This window comes from Branchiostoma lanceolatum, chromosome 5 (assembly GCF_035083965.1).
Source record: "Branchiostoma lanceolatum isolate klBraLanc5 chromosome 5, klBraLanc5.hap2, whole genome shotgun sequence".
In the NCBI taxonomy this organism is placed as follows: Eukaryota; Metazoa; Chordata; class Leptocardii; order Amphioxiformes; family Branchiostomatidae; genus Branchiostoma; species Branchiostoma lanceolatum.
This window is the reverse complement of record NC_089726.1, coordinates 19,401,237-19,419,672: the sequence shown is the minus strand read 5'-3', so window position 1 is coordinate 19,419,672 and position 18,436 is coordinate 19,401,237. Positions and strand designations below refer to the sequence as shown.

At 41.0% G+C, this 18,436-nt stretch overlaps 2 protein-coding genes and 1 non-coding gene across 20 annotated transcripts in view; 1 reads left to right on the top strand and 2 right to left on the bottom strand.

Moving 5' to 3' along the window:
• The window catches only part of LOC136435613 (cyclin-dependent kinase 17-like), a 100,652-nt gene extending 92,228 nt beyond the window's left edge, over positions 1 to 8,424 (top strand). For 17 of the 18 annotated variants that reach the window (XM_066429253.1, XM_066429248.1, XM_066429245.1 and 14 more), the window contains 2 exons: positions 1,025 to 1,148; positions 4,000 to 8,424. In XM_066429253.1, coding sequence (XP_066285350.1) covers positions 1,025 to 1,101 — 77 coding nt within the window. In that variant the 3' untranslated portion in view covers positions 1,102 to 1,148; positions 4,000 to 8,424. The remainder of the gene's footprint in view (positions 1 to 1,024; positions 1,149 to 3,999) is intronic. The other variant, XM_066429238.1, reaches the window with a different exon arrangement.
• Positions 8,425 to 10,930: 2,506 nt separating this feature from the next.
• On the bottom strand, positions 10,931 to 12,224 carry LOC136435612 (DNA-directed RNA polymerase II subunit RPB3-like). The gene has a single exon (XM_066429233.1). The coding sequence runs from the start codon at positions 12,022 to 12,024 to the stop codon at positions 11,197 to 11,199; it is 828 nt and encodes a 275-aa protein (XP_066285330.1). The 5' UTR covers positions 12,025 to 12,224; the 3' UTR covers positions 10,931 to 11,196.
• A 416-nt stretch (positions 12,225 to 12,640) lies between these two features.
• On the bottom strand, positions 12,641 to 12,711 carry Trnag-gcc (transfer RNA glycine (anticodon GCC)). Its single transcript has one exon. It is a non-coding gene; the product is annotated as a tRNA-Gly (tRNA).
• Between the last annotated feature and the right edge of the window lie 5,725 nt (positions 12,712 to 18,436).

The window sequence follows — 18,436 nt, the reverse complement described above, 5'->3', positions numbered from 1 at the left end:
CAAACTTAGAATTCATGCGAAAAGCCGTTCCATTATGTGACCGTAGCGCTGCTATTGTTTCAATCGCAAACTCAAAACCTTCGCGGACACTCAATTTTCTCCCTACCGCGAAATTAAATCCCCACGAACATTTCTGCATTTACAGTACTAGAAAGACCTTTCTTATGCCACAAATGTTCCATTGTTCCTGTTTAATGATCATTATCATAATGATGATAATGAAATCTACTTGACTACAGCATCCGTAACAGGATATGTTGACTGTATTATATAGAAAATGTGATATCAAACAACAAGCCTACAATGTAATTGCATGTTATACAGTCTTGATTGTACCATGCAGTAGAAGTAAACATGTCTGGAGTGTGGTTAAGTCAACCGATATCTTCTTCGCTAGAAGCTGACCATGCGAGTGTGAATGATATGTTCAGTTTGAACAAACATGTATGTTCGCACAAGGTCTAGTTCAACAATATTCAAAAAAGATAACAGACTTGAGTACTTGAGCGGTGCGAGATTTGAGTTTGAATCATCAGTTCTGCCATTTAGAGTCCTCCTTTAGTTACTTAACAAGTACAACAGTAACATGTAGACATGTTTACTTCTAGAACTCATATTCTTACTGAAAAGTTTCTGTTAGCTAACTTTTGATAGTTTAACTCCATTTCTTGCCCTTTTCTGTCGTCCCCATTCTTTGTTATCCCTCCTTGTCCCATTTTTATACACTTTTGTTTTGTGTTTTTCTCTGCCCTTTCTGTGTAATACATTTCATGCTGTTAAACCTTTACCTATAACCTTTTGCCTATAAACTTTAACCTGTACTCACCTCTGACCTCTGTTTTCACCCTTTGTGTGTCATTTATCCCCCAAATTCCTCACCTACATGTATGTTGATTGGCTACCATCGACTGTATTGTATACTGTTTGATGATTGGCCCTGATGATGTACCTCCCATCCTACCCTTTGACCTATAACCTTTGACCTTAACTTAACCTCTGACCTGTGTGTGTTTCCCCCTTGTAGCCACTATGCCTCGTGTTCCCACTTCCCGGTCCGCCATCTCTGAGCCCCCGGGCATGTGTGAAGAATTCTTACCGTAAACAAACAAACAATCAAATAATCCGGCCTGAAACAACAAGACACCTAAGTAAGTGCCTTGTACCCCTCTCCCTCGCTTGCTCACCGGTGAAGCTTTCGGAGAGTAGATAATGCTTTATAATCACTTAAAATTCTTCTCTGCCACAGAAGAAACTTCTTCTCGCTTAACCTCACGCATGCCGAGTTACTGCCACTTTCTGCGCAACTGGATCTTTTTGGAATGCATCGATTTTCACCAGTCTAGCACCAATTGTAACAGTCTTGCCACTAGACTTAGCACTATTAACTTCATTCGCATACTGTAAATGCAGAAATGTTTGCGGGGATTTGATTTCTCGATAGAGAGAAAGTAGCGTTTGTGGTAGTTTTGAGTTCGCGTTTGAAACAATAGTAGCGCTACAGTCACACAATGAAACGGCTTTTCGCGGTGGCTTTAAGTTTGTGGTCAAGTGACAAACATAAAACCAGACAAACATTCCTGCATTTACAGTAGTGTATAGCCTCACAGCATGCAATTGCATGAAAGCATAATGCATTCAAAATCGCAAATGAACCAAAATGGTGGCTTTAAAGACCTAGCAACAACTGTTACGATACTCAACCTGACGTTTCTTCTTGCCCGTTGGCAATGCAGCCATTTCTGGATGAGTGTTTCTCTTACAGCAGAGAGGATATTCTGCATGTAAGTAGAGACTGATAGAAAGAAACTACCAGAGCCTTTAACACCCCATAGAAGCTTACTCCTATAAGGAGACAATTTGCACGGAAAGATACCATTAGATGCAATTCCATCTAAAACTACTAGGGCAAAGGAGCTCTCTCATATAGATAAGCCTGCATCTATAAAGTATAAAGAGATGCTGCTTGGAAAGCTACCTGCAGTTCCGTCTTAACCAGCTAGGGCAAAGTAGCTCCCCATTTCTACTACTTTTTGATATCTCCAGTTCAGCCAGCTTCTGTAAAGTAAAAAGAGATACTGCTTGGAAAGCTACCTGCAGTTCCATCTTAAACTGCTAGGGCAAAGAAGCTCCCCATTTCTACTACTTTTTGATATCTCCAGTTCAGCCAGCTTCTGTAAAATATAAAGAGACACTGTGCATGGAAAGCCACCTGCAGTTCTGTCTAAATCTGCTAGGGCAAAGTAGCATTCCCCGGCCATATCTCCCTATCAGTGGTACAGTATCTTGTGTAGGAGATGATCAGAAGATAGTGTTCTCTGGAAAGGTTGACTCGTTTGCCATCCTATATCATGCACTTTGTCTCAGTTTTTAGACTTGTTGCTTAGCGACTGAGCCGTTAAGTTTCCTTGTGGTGTTCGTGGTTGTTGTACGGTTTTATTTGGCATGATTTTGTTTCTACAATGATGTGCAAATTATCTGTAAGTTAACATACATGCAGGCATTCAGAGTTTCAGAAATTATTGGGGAGGTAGCTTCGAAACTGCTGAAGAATAATTCAAGGAATGAAAACCCCTGCAATTTTCTGCTTTATTTCAATTTAAATTTCAGCAGATATAATCATGCCTTGGTACATATGTTGAACTTTCTGTGCCCCTTTGTTCCATGCACTGTATCAAGCTTAAAGGTGGCTTTTGCAGTTCAAGACAGTGCAGAATTACATAAAGAAACTTTAAGAAAATATTTATTCACAATTGTGAGTTGTCATATATTTTTTTGGTTTCTTTAACCTTTAGCACTCTGAAGTAGCTGTTTGGCACACAATTCCTTATTTGTTACAGAGTTAGGCAGCAGGGAGAAGGTTAAACGATGCTGTCATGTGGACACGTTCACAGTGGTACTCAATACAGACACTCTTGTGCTGCAAGAGCCACCACTTTTAATTACATGTAGCTTCAGTCTATAGACAGGTCTTTGCAGCAAAATATGTCTGAAGAAACAGTATGGACCACTAGAGGCATTGGAAGTTTAAAGGTGCCCTAAGCGATTTCAGGGGGTAAAACTTGAAATATTCTGGGGAAAGCAATTCTGTTAGGTGAAATTGAAATTGACATTTACTTCCCCATGTTAGCACATTTGCCCAATGCCCGAGCACATTGAGCCATGACCACGTGATTATTTCTCTGGAAGCGTTCGGGACTTATCGATCAGGATCGTGCATGTTCGGAAGATTTGAAATGATGGCTGGCCTCCATGTGGTGAGATTTTCAATGATACGTTGATGAAGGTTAGACATCCAGGTAATAAGATACACCAAAAACAATTACTCAAGCAACTGGATAAGATTTTGAAACAGTCAGACGTTTCAGACAGTATCCACTGTCTTTCGTCAGTGACAGATTTTCAATGAGTTCCCACCACACAACGACATTGCATTTTTGCTCCATGATTGTTGATATGGAACGGGACAGTGTTATTTAAACTTACTATGGATAGAAATCACAAAAAATCAATTTTAGAAAAATATGACTTTCAACGCCCAAATATTGCTTAGGTCGCCTTTAATGTGTCACAATGGTTCATGTGTAATCAGTGCTTCTATCATCTGCAATTTAATGCACATTAAAAACAGCTTCACAAAGGGTACATTTTCTGTAATATGCATGTTCCATCTTCATTTCAGAAAGGATGCTGGTTTTAATAAGCGTTTTTTGGCACTTTTTGAAGCACTCAAGGTCGCACCAGTTTTTTTTTTGGGGGGGGGAGGGGGGGTGTCTCAGGGGTAGAGCCTTCCATGTTTTTGCTGTTGCCAATTGGAGAGTGGAACACAAAATAGCTACATTTTTAAGAAAACACAGTATGTACAAAAATGTATGTAAGACCCTGCTGTCAGAACCAAGGTACAGAATTGGTGCGATCTACATTTTGTATATGGTGAAGTTACAGTACGGTTGACACCGCAGGAGTTGCTTGAGTTTGATGTCAAATTCTGTTGTATTTCAGGTGTGGGCAAGGGCAGAAGACAAAGCATGCTGTTCTGAGAGGGTTCGCACGCCTGGGAAGAAAAAGGACTGACAACACATCACCCGCCATCATGATTGACAGAACGAGAGAAAGAGAGAGAGAGAAAGGAAAAACAGATGAGAGAAAAACGGCCAAGACAGACAGACTTACAGAACTGGATGGAAATAAGACATTTCTTTTTTTGTTCCGTAATAACTGTTTTGGCAGTGATTTCACCACTTAACCTTTTCCTGTCATGGTAAAGTTAGTATTTTTGAATGATGTTGAAAAAAAACAACGTGAGTCTCTTTTGTGACATACTGTAGGAGAATAAGGGGCCTTGTGGGAGACAACCAGTGCTGTGTTACGCTGAGGGTCCTACTACTACCAGTTTGGGAATTTGGAATGCACCTGCTAGGAATGGGAAAACATTGACACAAATATCATTCATATTATTCAGATCATACCATTTGGTTTCTGGTGCTGAAAAGAATTTGGGAGCAAAAGATGTGTTCCTACTTTTGCCAAGCCACTAAATTGCTTCTGTCATAGGGGACAACATTGTATCGGTCAGCAATTCGAACATGTTTTAACATGTTAGGCACAAGTTCAATTGGTTGGAATTTGGTACGTGTACATTGTTAGAACGTCCTCGAATCGTGATGAATACAACACAGTTTGGTCTACAAAGTTTGTGAACTGGTCTGGTTAATAAGTGGATCAGCAGTGACCATTGAGAAGAAAATTTCATTTGAATTTAAGACTATTGAAGTTTGGCCTATGATGCATGTAACTGTAATACATGGCGTATTGATAGTTTTCAAGTTGCAGTTGTTTATCAAGGAAAATGTCCGGAAGAGTCTTAGCCTGGAGGCCAGCCTTCTTAGCTTTTACCGGAGCTTGGGTTGCAGACTAAAGCTAAGAAGGCTGGACTCCAGGCTAGAATAATCTGGGACGTTTGAAACAACGGATAATATGATTTTGGTTTACTGTCTTATTGATAAAACCAGTTTTGGTACGAAAATGCCATTTACTGTGATGTGATTGCAGTCATCAAAAAAGGTGAAAGTTGCAGTTTTTCCTCGTACCCTCCTTAAAGATTTCTCCCATTGCTTAGCTGGTGTACTTCTTAAATTCCCAAGCTAGCAGTAAGAAGTCTTAAATTGTCTCTTACCCTTGCCAAACTGTTGTCTAATGCAGCATTAATGCCGCACTACACACGCATTAGCTGAGCACATTTGGCATTAATGCTGAATTTCCTCTGCATGACTAAAGGCGTGGCAGAAAGCACTAATGCTGGAAAGATACAAACTAATTGGTTCAAGCCTTTGTTGAAGGCATGGCTGCTAGGACACAGGGAGTGGAACTTGGACAGCCATAATTACCATGAAATTACCATGGCCGTGTGCACTAACCAAGCATTAGTGCTGCATATGTATTTCTGGCATTAATGATACATAAGACGACAATTTAGCAAGGACACCGAACCTTGTGGTACATGTAGCCGGGAAACCAGCATCTTGAGATGTACCCTTTACTATGTGCCACAGTAAGGTAGCAATCTTAGCAATAGCCTCCGTCTGAAGTCTACCGACACTAGGCTAGGAATCCTCCTGGAAGCATAGCCTCTTCCAGGCTGCCAACATCGGATGTCGAAGCTAACAACTGTTACCGAATTATTACTGAGATGTAAAAAGGAGTGGCATCAATACAGTAACTACAATTTGTTGTTGGCATTGTAAAATCAAGTAGAGGTACAAGACTTCTTTTTGACCCTTTTTTTTCTGCTGCTAATATACTGTAAAATGACTGGCTGTCTTTGCCCCCGGCGGCCCCTTTTCCACATTTTTGGCAGTGCCTCAGGAGTGAGGCTGAAACTACCTTGCTAAAAGAATGTAGGAAACAGAGGCCAACTGTTTTGTCATAACAGCAGGAAGAATTGAAGGTGAAATTGAAGTTCAGTATCACTATGTCTCTTTGTGGTACGATCACCCACAGTCTTTGTTGTGCTGGTATAAAAGACGAGCCAACCAGTTTGTATGAAAAGCACTACTCAAGGGTTCCCCTTTTTTTGGTTTCTTGACAAAGTTGGCTTGGTGGCAGAATTAGTAAAAGAAGTCACAAAAGAGATCCAGTCCACTTTTAAACCGAGTAACAGATGCTATGAAGAAGAGGCTATTGCTTGTTATCAACAAATTCTTCCGGATTGATTCACTGGATATGATATATACCACTTGTACTTCACCCAATACACAATTTTACTGAGAAATCCCACGCAACTGGTCCACGCGTTGAAGAAAACCTGGGGTAAATAGAAAAGGGAGTAACAGAAAAGAGATGCTTTACAAGGTGCTTTGTTCTCTTGTTGCATAAAATCCTGGTTCCTGACAGAAATGGCCAAAGTTGAACTCGAAAATCTGTCACATCATTTTTTGATACTCAAACAAACAAAACAGTAATACGTATACATTCTCGACTGTGGAAAGTGGTGTCCACTTCTGTCTTGCCTCTAACGATTGAAAACTGTCATAGTGCTTTGCCTTTTCTGTATGAAATGTGCTACAGATATCATATACATGTATGTACATGAGTTGTTGTTTTCCTGCCACCTTCCCATGTCACTGACACTGATGTCTCCATGGCGATATGAATATGTATGAGTACAGGTGCATTGTGGGTAGAAGCAAGTCCAGCTTAGATGTACAATTTGTTCACCTTCATTTTAGAAAAAAATTTTCTCAACTTTAGGATAATTATTTAGACATAACTAAGCTTTGGTCTCAAATATTTCGAGACAAATGATAATCACAGTGAAAGTCCTAAATACTGTAGAGTTAAATTATGAAGGTATTTATAGCATCCATTTTGTTTCACCATTTTGGTTCATTGAACCTATTGTACTTACTATCATGATTGTACACCCCATTTGGACTGTCCTGTTTGTATCAGTATACCAAGATTAGGGGATAGACGCATATATGCCAAACTACATTTGAAGCTCCGTACCAACTTATACTTAATTTATATATGGCAATTTCAGAAGAGGCCCCAAATCTCTCAGCTTTTCCGTGACCCTGCTTGAAATTTCTTCTTTTTTCCTCTTCGCTTTTACTAGGTCAAATTGCCAGGAAACGTTCCATTAGTTTAATACATGTATGATAAATATAATTTACAATTTTTTCTTCTGAGACAGTGGTAAGAAATTTAAAGAAAAAGTGACGGTAGAAAATCTTTAAGATCACAACCGGATACTTTGAGCATCCTTGTGTCTCATTGTATCATTTTGGAGGAAATTGAAAGATTTAAGAAAATTCCCCAAGAAGCCTTTTTAAAAATTACATGGAAATGGTGTTTCACAATTTGGAAAAAAAGTTTTGCTGAAAAAGGTTTGAATTTTTCATTAGCATTACCCATGAAACACAAGGGGGTAGTAAAAATGGACTTAGATATTGGTCCTGAGGTACAAAAACTTCAATACCAATGCAGTATACAGCATTGGAAATCACACTCGTGAAACTGACCAATTAGATGTTTTTTAACAATATCGTAAACCTACCAATCAAAATTTAAGATACATAGGCTTGATGCAACAATCAAAATCAGTGAAAATCTGTAACTTGTAATGAGGTAATATGATTTTGCCATCCAAAACAAAAAAACTGGTAAAAAGGTTGGAATTTGTACTCTACAAACAAATGATAAACCAAGCATCGAGATTGAGCAAAGCATCACACCATGAGAATTATGACCGAGAAATTAAGACTGAAAAATTATAAACATGATACCGAGTAAGAGAATTATGGTAATTTGCCTGTTCATTATTATGTTACACGAAATACTTGTTTTAAAGGTAAGACAAAAACATTAATTTCTTGACTGCCATTGTGTTAGTCTATGATATGGTTCACATTTACTTTCAGTGTCCCTATCTAGTAGCCAGTCATAATTGTACTCAAACACAAATACTGTGCCATCCCTGTTTTTATTTATTTCTGTACAGCATATTTGAAGGTAATAAGTAGTCAGTGTCCATGAAAAAAAACATCAATTGTCTAGCGAACACTCTTAAAACTTTGTCTCCTTTTGTTAGTACAAGAATGTATAAGTGGGATTAGTGCCCTAGAGATTGTTTCTAGTTATAGGTGCTATTTTTTTCTTGTTATTGTGTAACAAAATTTTGTCTTGAGTTCATGTTAAGAATATGTAAATTGATGTTATGTTGTTGCCAAAAAACGTGCACATTGTGGTAAATGCTTTCTCTTGTTCCATTTCAGTTGTTTGCGTGTACAAGTCATTGTTGTATACCCATGCGAACCAAGCTTTTTTTGTTGTGCATTCCAAGCAGTTAGAATGACCACCATATTCAATTCTTAACAAAAGTGAAGATCAAAATAATTGTCTCCCAAACATTCAAGCCCTGAAGTACGAAAGATGAATTTATTTTGCTTTCAGAACCCCACGAATATTTGTGAACTCTCTTCAAATCTCATCACTGCTTGTCACAAACCTTGCCTATATTCAACACTTTACAGTAAGCAGACTGCCACTAATGTGCAATTGCCTTGTCCATGACTGAAAACTCTGTAAACTACTGTATTATGACTTATTTATCCTTCCTCGAGGAGCTTTCTCCATTTTTATCGCTTGTACAAAATACGCGTTTTAATCTGTAGAGCAAACAAAACACTCCGCCTTGCGGTTTGTGACACTACCTAAATGTAGAAAAAAACGATATCGTTGTTGCCATTTCATACTTGGTATTCTATATGTTGATGTAATATTGTAGAAACTACTTTTTAGAAAAGAAAGTAGCCAACAGCTCTGGTGCAATGTAAAATATGTAAGAAATGTTTTAGTTCTTACAATGTTTTGTTTTTGTTTATTCCACGTTTCACTTCTCTGAAAACAAAAAAAACCTACTTAATATCTGTACGAACCCAAGAAACTTAAAGAATGTCTTGTGACAACAACTTGATTATGTTGACTGGAATAGACTTTGTATTTCCAGATGATTGCTGTTTATTTGTCTACAGAAAATAAAGTAACAGTATTTTAGACTCTGACTTCTGTGTCCTGTGCCTTTGCTGAGTGCTTCTAATCTTTGACTAAGAATGACTGTCTTCTTAAAATGAGTGTCTTAGGATGTTTTTTCCAGACATGATAATAATAATGGTTTTTATTGGTCGGAAATTACCGGCAATGGCAGACTTTCTAGCGCTGAATTGATGGAGGGTATTACAGGTTTCACACAATACACAACATATATAATATCTTATCCACACTTGCCTTTTGTGGAACTGTCGCAAGGGTCTGGGCGGCTGCCATTCGGCGCCACCAGGTGACCTCAATACGACTTTCCCCAACCGAAGTCAGGTTCTATGTTCTATATCTAGACTTTTATAGGCTCATTCTCAATAAGAAGTATAATAGCACACACACACATCAAGTCATTTTCTCACATTTTCATTAGTGAATGTTTTAAATGAAGGGACTAAAAAAAACACAAAAAGGAGGGACTCTCAAAACACCCAAGGGGAAAATGGGAAGACCAGCTCTTCAATACACTCCAATTAAGGGTTGGGGATCACCAGAATTGACTGGAGGGTCTACCCCTAGAGTAGATCAACCTAGTGAGACCTATGCATGTCTGTATCCGCCATGCATCAGACCATGTTGCTTGCAAAAAGATAGATTGACTGCTACACTTAAGAGTACTTTCATTCAATCACTAGTAAATTTGCAGTTAAAAGGAAAAGAACAAAACTGAGAAAGGTTTATTTGTACCGCACAGTATGCATTCATAATAAGCAGAAGTCAAATTTCCAAGGCATTTCTGTTATTTCAGGCTTCTTGATACATGCTACATACTCTTTGTTGAACAAATCTTGCTTTTTCAACAATTACATTTACGACTTTCTTTCAAACTCAAAGTATACGTTATTCATATCAGAAGTCTTATCGTTATGACATCAATGACACCACGAAAACAAAAAGGTAACACAATATATGCATGCTTCTTACATACACAGTGTTCTCACCAGAATTTTTTCACAGCATAGGGGTCAGGTACAGAAGTCCAACTTTAGCGGTGCAAGTCACGGGTGGAGTGCTGAAGACATGACCAGAGTAGGGAGTCCGGCATGTTCCCCCGGAAAATTTGTAAATTCATGACCCAATGAGACATTATTTCATCATTTTGAGGGATAAATTTTGTGAAGTAGAGTTTTTCCTTCTGTCACAGCCTCATTCTAAAGCCAAATATGAACTTTTTATAAGATTTATGAAGGGTCACAAGGTTTGTCCCAGAAAGAAATACCCCTATGCTCATTGAAACACAGCATAGGGGTCCAGATCACAGCATAGGGGGTCCAAATCACAGCATAGGGGGCCCCTATGCTGAAAAGGCCTGGCGAGAACACTGATACATACTGTAAGTCATATATACATGTAGTACTTTTAGTTCTATACCATGGATGAAGTTGTGTCAAGCTCAGAGTGAAAAAACCTCTATTAGAACAAACAGCGTACAAGTAACCTTCGTTAACATTTATCCACCAGGTTACATATATCCGCCATACTGAAAAACTGTGTTTGAGAGATCTCAAGTGCAGCACCCCCAGACAGGTAACCGTATGCACAGTTTAGATATACAGGAGTGCACTATACTTTGGGATGTTGCATTTGGAGATCACATTTTTCAGAGTGGCAGCTACATGATATGTTACACGTTTTAACATGGCCAGAGAGATGTGGTAAAGCTTTAGTTAGTTTCAATGGTCCATACCACAACTCTTGTTATGTGCACTCAGTTCTGTTACATGTTACTTCTTAATCCATATGGCATACAGTATTCACATGATGTCAGGAATTATAAGTCGCCCTGATAGGTCAAAATATTGGTCTGAGCACATTATTATAGTTTATTGCAAATTCATATAATTCTCACAGTTCTACTGAGTACCTTAAAACACACATCAGATATCCAGGTGTTCAAGATATTATTGAGAAGGCCTTAACAACACAGTACGTTCAGAGTCTTAGGGTACCAGGCAGGATTATGAGAACTGATGTTACAGTTACAAGTTTGTAAACAACTACAAAGTCCTCAGTCATGTAAGAGACTAAGATTGAAATTCTCAGACAAGTCTCATGGAAACGTCAGGAAGTTCAAGTCTGGAAATGTCAGGAAGTTCAAGTCTAGCTGATGGTCAGGACGTCGCTCTGGATCTCGTGACTATGCTGCGTCTGTAAGTCGCTCAGTTTCTTCTTCAGGATACTCAGCCCCGTCAGGACGATGTTCTCCGGCCGCAGCGCTCCCGTAGACTCCACGTTGATGAAGTACTTGTTGGGTTGGCCGTCCGGGCTGAACTGCGCTTGCGCCGTTTCGTCATCTAGCTCCGTGTACTCGCTCTTTGGCCACTCCTCCGGTTTGGGATAGAGGGTGTGCCTGAGCGCGTTGTCGGGATCGTACTCGAACGCGACCCCCGCCGTAGGGTTCCATTTGGCATGTTCCTTCGCGAACCCCTTCTTGGCGAAGGCCCGCAGCTTCAGCTCCTGCCCCTTACGCAGCTTCACGATGAGGATGTCGTCGGCTTCCCCGTACCCCGCCGTCTCGTCCTCCGCCCTACGCGACGTCACGGGCACCACGCGGGGGTTGCTGGAGATGAGGTCGCGCGTGGTCACGTGGCGGGTCTGGTCGTCGGTGCACTTGACGTCCAGCGTCAGCTCGATGGCGCAGTCGGCGCAGAACTCCGCGCATGTGCAGTCGCGGGAGTACTGCATCCTATCCACTATGTCATCACTTGTCAGCGGTATGAGACCCACACGATGCGCAATGAATTCGTCATGAAGTACAGACGAGTTGGCTTCAAGTTGGACCCAGTCTATGGCTAGAGTCGGCACTTCCGCGATGAAAATCCTCCGCACGGCGTTAGCCATGGACAAGTCGGTGTCTTCGATCACGAATTTAACGTTTTCATCGCTGAGTTCGGTCAGGTGGACCTGCGGCTGGTTGGCGTACGGCATCTTGGCTTTGTTTTCGGCAAGTTTCCTCTTCGTTTCAGGATTAATTCAGGAGCTGAGCGCTCTTCTGTAGAAGAATATGAGCTGGTGATAGCTTACGTGGCTGCTGCTGCTCGACACAAGAGCGTAAAGTTGGAAATTGTAGGGAATTTACAGAAATAAAACTGTACCGACCAGATTTTCACATGGGCGCCGCCATCTTTGAAACACTCTGTAGCGGCAAAGTCACTTTTGAAATCAATGCGCTTAACAAAAATAGTTCAAGCATTGAAATTTAAAAGATATCCTCTGTAATAGCTAAAATACCATTTGATATACGATCGAAAGGCTTCAATGTATTTAAGCGTCACAAAACGTTATTTCTAAAACTTGCACGGAAGATTGTCAACAAGTATTAAAGCGTATTGCTAAACTGCTTGAGAAGTGATGAGGTGCGCACTTGGCGAGAAATAACAAACTCTTGCGATCATTGAAATAAATACATATAGGAAAACAAAATTGAATTCAAAATTTGTGGATATATTTTACGAAAATATGTCAACATAGAGTATGCGATGTTGCAGATAATATTTCTAGTCTGCAAGTTAAAATAAGCGGTGTAAAAAAGACAAAAAGAACTTGCATCGGCCGGGAATCGAACCCGGGCCTCCCGCGTGGCAGGCGAGAATTCTACCACTGAACCACCGATGCTTTGTTATGCAACATGTCTGAATAACAGAATATAAAATTTCTTTACCTGTACAATTCTCGATTACTTGCAATTTCAACACAACCAAGGACTTTATATATAAGGATAGTGCAATAATCATATATATTGCACAACACGCGTACGTTGGCTATAACTTAGAATGTATTTAAAGCATTTTCATCTTAGAACTTTAAGTAATTTGCAGTTTTTTATTGCACCGTTAGGAGGCGCACAAGTGTGACCACAAAGCCCTGCACCTGCTCATCACTTCAAGTGGACATAATAAGATTCAAGATATTCAACTATCAGGATGAGTAACTATGATTGCACATAGGTTAAGCTATAACGCTAACAAAAAATTCATTCATATGCTGGATGGTGTGTGAATTAACTGTTATCTTTATTTTCTTTCAATATCAGATAAATCAAGGATACAATTTTTTTTCATTGGATTCTTTTTAGCGTTATAGACTTAATACTTATACAAAATTGTAACGCAAAAATCTAATAATTCAATTCTTGACTGTTACATCATGATAAATCTTTGATATGATTGACTTTACCTTCACGTAGACTTTATTTGTTTATCTCGGGAATTCAGTTTTTCAGATAATCCTGGTTTGACATTAAAAGGTAACATTGACATTATACACTAAAACACCAAAATAAGTGTTAACAACACAACAGTAGATAAGCATGGCAAATATACAATGTTTATAAGGCAGCATTTACATGGCAACCTAAAACTTTATGAAAGATGAATAATATGCTACATGTATCATCTTATTTCATCACAGCTCCATAATAGCAATTAAGTTTCTTAACTACTGACTGGACTAGATATGACAGAACATTGTTCATTTTCAAACACTAGTTTATCTTATGTAAATCTGGATATGTATACAATAAGTACTGTAAGTTCATCTATTTTAGTGTGTTTTGTGATTTCAGTAGAAATGTAGTTTTTTGGAGGTCTTCTAGATTGTGAAAGCTCGGGAATATTGTTTTTGTTGTTTCGAAAAGCTTGTTTCTTTCATCCTCACAATGAGGGCAGTTACAAATGAAATGTATTTCATCTTCCACTGTATCCGTTGTACAATATTCACACAGTCTCTCCTGAACTGACAGCTTTTTATAACGTCCTCTTTCTATCTTTAATAATAATGATGTTGAGTGGGCAATGTGGTTGGGCATATATTTAACAAGGACTTTGCTTAGAGTTAGTAAGACTCTGACGAACTAGTTCATGTTCACAAAGCATTAACTAGAGCAAATTGACTTATTTCAAGTACAATATGGCTGCAACATGATTATTAAAAAGGCAAAGATTCAATATTGCTTGCTTGATTGATTGATTGATTGATTGATTGAATGAATGAATGAATGGAAAAGGATAGCTATTAGATAGATAAATTTACTAATTTATTGCAAGTTGAACATTTTGGGGAGATTTTAGAACATTGAAACACTGTAATACAATTGCCTCATATTTTAGCTCAGTCACTTACACCCGGTACGATTTTCAGCAAGGCTTTCGGGTGAAATAGACCGAAGACAATTACTTTCTCCGTCGCAAGACAGCTCAAAACGTGTACACGACTGCCCTTTGAATGTTCCAGTTTTCTGGTGCACACCTGTCGTCCGGCTTTGTTAAAGAAGGACACACTAAATCGACGTTTACGTTTCCAGAACCAGCCATCTCATCCTGCAGGTAGTTATGCGGCCTGGGCCTGTTCACGAGCGCGTCCTTGACGGCAGTGTAGCCGTTCAGAACCACCGCATCTCTCATCCCCAGTCTGACGGTGAAGACGTCCCCGTACTGCCGCCTCCATGCCGTCAGTTTGAGGTGAGACGCTTGGCCCAAGGCGAGGAGGTGCCCGAGAACAGGCACACGTCCTGCCGGGTAGGGCAGGTTTCTAGAACGCTTGAAGACGACACATGCCAGGAGGAAAGTCGCACAGAGGACAAGAGACGTCTGGGGAGTCAGCCCAGATTTGTAAAATTTCCTGGGCAGCTAGACTCCACTATCGACATGACAGCTCCGGCCAGTTTCTCACTAATACGGAGAGTGACCCACTTAGATGGGAATAAGTTGACCTCTGGCCTCCATTGTTTACAGCGCAAATCTACCAAAGTGATGTGAATTTTCAGGTGTATAGGAACGATGACAACTATCAAGCTTGAGGTAAATATTATGAATAGGTTGGCACTTAGCAAATAAACCAAAAAGCTGCTAAGGTAACATAAGATAAGAGATAATTATTCATACACAACCCTCTGATCAGATAATACAACCCATTGTAGTAGTAGTCCACTGTTTTCTGCTGCTGCAGTAGTTGAAACATCCTACAGCCGCATTCAGTCTTCCTTCAGTCCCTTCCACTTTGTCCGATTTGCTGCGAGCTTCCTTAGCTCCCGTAAGTTTCTTTCTGACCGCAACGGTCCTTGACCTCTCTCCTTCAGGTCAGGTAGGCTCAGTAAGTTTTTGCAGTGTCTTCCTTTTCTGGAACTATATCTGTTGCATCCTATCAGGGCGAAGTCTAAAGCCTGTTGTGCAGGTGTGCTGGTCGGCATTCATACTCAACCCATAGCTACATTTATAAGAATACGTTGTTGTCACGTTATAACAGCTAGGTTTGGAGATAAGCCTTTAATGAAAGTAAATCGTTTGGCCCGGATACGGGGCTTTAGGTGATTAGAAATTAGGGTATACATATGTTAGAGACCGAATGTCTACCTGACAACATATCATACATAACTACAAAGTTGTGGCTCCCGCACATCAGCAGACAGACTGGATCACACGATGTTGGCTGCGGTGTTTGCGTCCACAGTCCTGGCCCTGACAGCCCCGTTCACGCAAGGGTTTGTCTTCAGTTGGGGAGGGTGCCCCGACGTAAGTAAATCTTCAGTTTGTTAGCTATAGGTATAACAGTGGGGATCAACCTCCACTAACTGACCAGTCTAACCGGGTCCGAACCTTTTAGCCTTATGGTTAGCGCGTTGATTTCCAAAGCCGTGCGAATCGGGATTGGCGCGGGTTCTAATCCCGGGAGCGGCGTACTCGCACCTTTGGGTTTTTACAGTGGTTCCCACACCGGCTCTGTGAGTAACGATCAGATCACACAGGGATGTCGTACTCGGAGACTCGGGACGAGTCTGAAAAGAAAAGTGTAACAGTGGGGATCAACCTCCACTAACTTACCAGTCTAACTGGTCCGGACCTTTAAGCCTAGTGGTTAGCGCGTTGATTTTCCAAGCCGTGCGGATCGGGATTGGCGCGGGTTCTATAGCTAATCCCGGGAGCGGCATACTTGCCCCTTTGGGTTTTTACATAGGGATCATCCAGATATACACAGCGTGTATATCTAAGGCGTGTGTATACGTATACCGACAGTTCACTCAAACCAGCTCATCAGGGGCGCACCCGGGGGAGCCACCACCTCAAGTTTCAACACATACAAACACTCCTTCTTCCCCCAGTGGAACACCCTGCCTGGCACGGTTGCGACGGCTCCCACCGTTGAGTGGTTCCGTGCCAGGCTGGAGGCCTGCCCGCCTTAGCCCGGGACCTCAACTCCCCCCTACTTTGCCCCTGAGGGGGCTATTTGGGGGGTATCATATGTAGATGGTCGGTTCCTGTATCTCTCTCGGCATGGCTTCGCGAACGAAGATTCAAGTGTGTAGTCCACGTCTAGTACAGGCTCGCTGGCGGCTGATTCGTCCGATGCGTGGCAGGTTTGCGACGCGAACGAGGTGGTTTGACTTATGTACTTGGCTTATGTCGAGTGTCAGTCCTCCTCCGCCACTCGAACCACTCTGTCAGCCAAGAAACGTACATTGCCCTCTCCAATGACTCAGAGGGTAAGCCGGTGACCTTCTGTAGCACATCTATGTAGGTGAGAGGCTGCCTTCCTGGCTTCCCGTGCCGAGGTACCCAAAGCACCAAGGTGGACACCACTTCTTTGTTGTTCCTGAAGCTGTGCCCTGCAAACCTGAGTCGACTGTTTCTCACTTTCTGGGATATCCTCGGGAGTCCGGCATAAAAGTGGTTTATTTGATACTTATGGGAACCGACCAAGCCTTATGACACCGTTTTCGCCTTATGGCTGGTCCTTATAATTAAGTCGACATCATACCCCATGTTCGGCGAGTTTATTTCACGCTACAGCCATCGTGTTTAATTTGATGGTTAATTTGATTTCGAATTATGAACATATTTACTTTTCTTTGTCCATCTTTTTTTCGTACGCTCGCATCCGCTTTAGGTGAATAGAGGATGTTAAGATAAAGTAGATTAAGCAATGGACAAAAAACATGCCATCTGTGGAATCGGCTGGTTAAATTGTTTGTTTGTTTGTTTGTTTGTTTTGTTGGTTGGTTTATTGAGATCTCCATTAGTATCACATAAGAGACACTATTTTACCTGGAGTACACTTATATGATGAATGGAATGAAATGTATACAACCAAAAACTTATACAATTGGTAAACAGAAAATTATACAAAACCAAATATAGTGAAACTTAGAATGTCTTCCATTGTTTCCGTCCTCAGGTCCCAGTGGCACAGAACTTTGACGTCGACAGGTGGCTGGGCACGTGGATCGAGATCGCCCGCTTCCCCAACTTTGCAGAAGAGAACGTGGTCTGTGCCACGGAGGCCTACAGCTATGACGGCACACTCGTCAAGGTCAGGGGTGAAATTTATTCACCAGGTTGTATTTCAGCCAGTAGGTACCCATGTGAGTAATGAGGCTGTTGTAACGCACTCGAGGCACCTCCTCGAACACGGGACCCCCATTTTTCGTCTCTTCCGAAAGACGGTGCAGCTCCGACAAGGATACCCTTTCCGGGATTCGATCCGGGGCCTCCAGGATCCAACTAATTGGAAACAGGAGGCTCAACTGCGAAGCCGCTACCAATTGAGCTACAGGGAAATCCCTACAAAAAACGCAATGAAAATTGCCAAAGAAGATCATTACCTGAGTCTCATCCTGTTTTAGTTCCAGGCTCTGCCTTCACCGAACACCTTCACCACACTTGTTTGGTAAATAAGGGCAGAGCCTGGAACTGAAACAGGATAAAACTAAGGCTATAAGAAGACCATTCAGGGGGACTGATAAAATCTGGTCTATGTGGACGGGTGGTCACTATAGATAGGATTCTCAATTCTTGTTTCATTGGGAAAAATTATCTAAAGAACAACCCAAAAGTGGTCTGACTGTAGGCCTATTTCAGGTCTCTGGAATGCTCTGTTACGTGCAACTCTGTTAATTCTACCGGGTACCACAGGATATATACACAAAAAAAACCGGTCAATTGCAATTTGCAAATGCAGCATCAGTAATTGACGGGATGTGTAAAATGTGGATATCCTGGTGATCAAAACATTCTTGAGACGGGCTTGTTTTCTGTTTTCAAATGTGGGGTCTATGAAATCGATCGTGAGAATTGACCTTAAAGAGAGGCATAGACCAAAGAAACGACTTAGAACACAACAATGTCTACCGTCTTATACAGAAGTATCTTAGGATATTTAAGACTAATCTGTCGGTTTTGTTATCAGCTGACGTATACTGGCATCAGAGACGGAAAAGCAGTTGACGATGTCGGCCCACTGAATCTCGTGGTGAACGACGAAGAGCCGGCCAAATCATTCGTGCCTTTTCTCAATCTCGGGTAAGAACAGCCGAGTAATTTGTAAGCCGGTTTTTGTGTGTTCATTC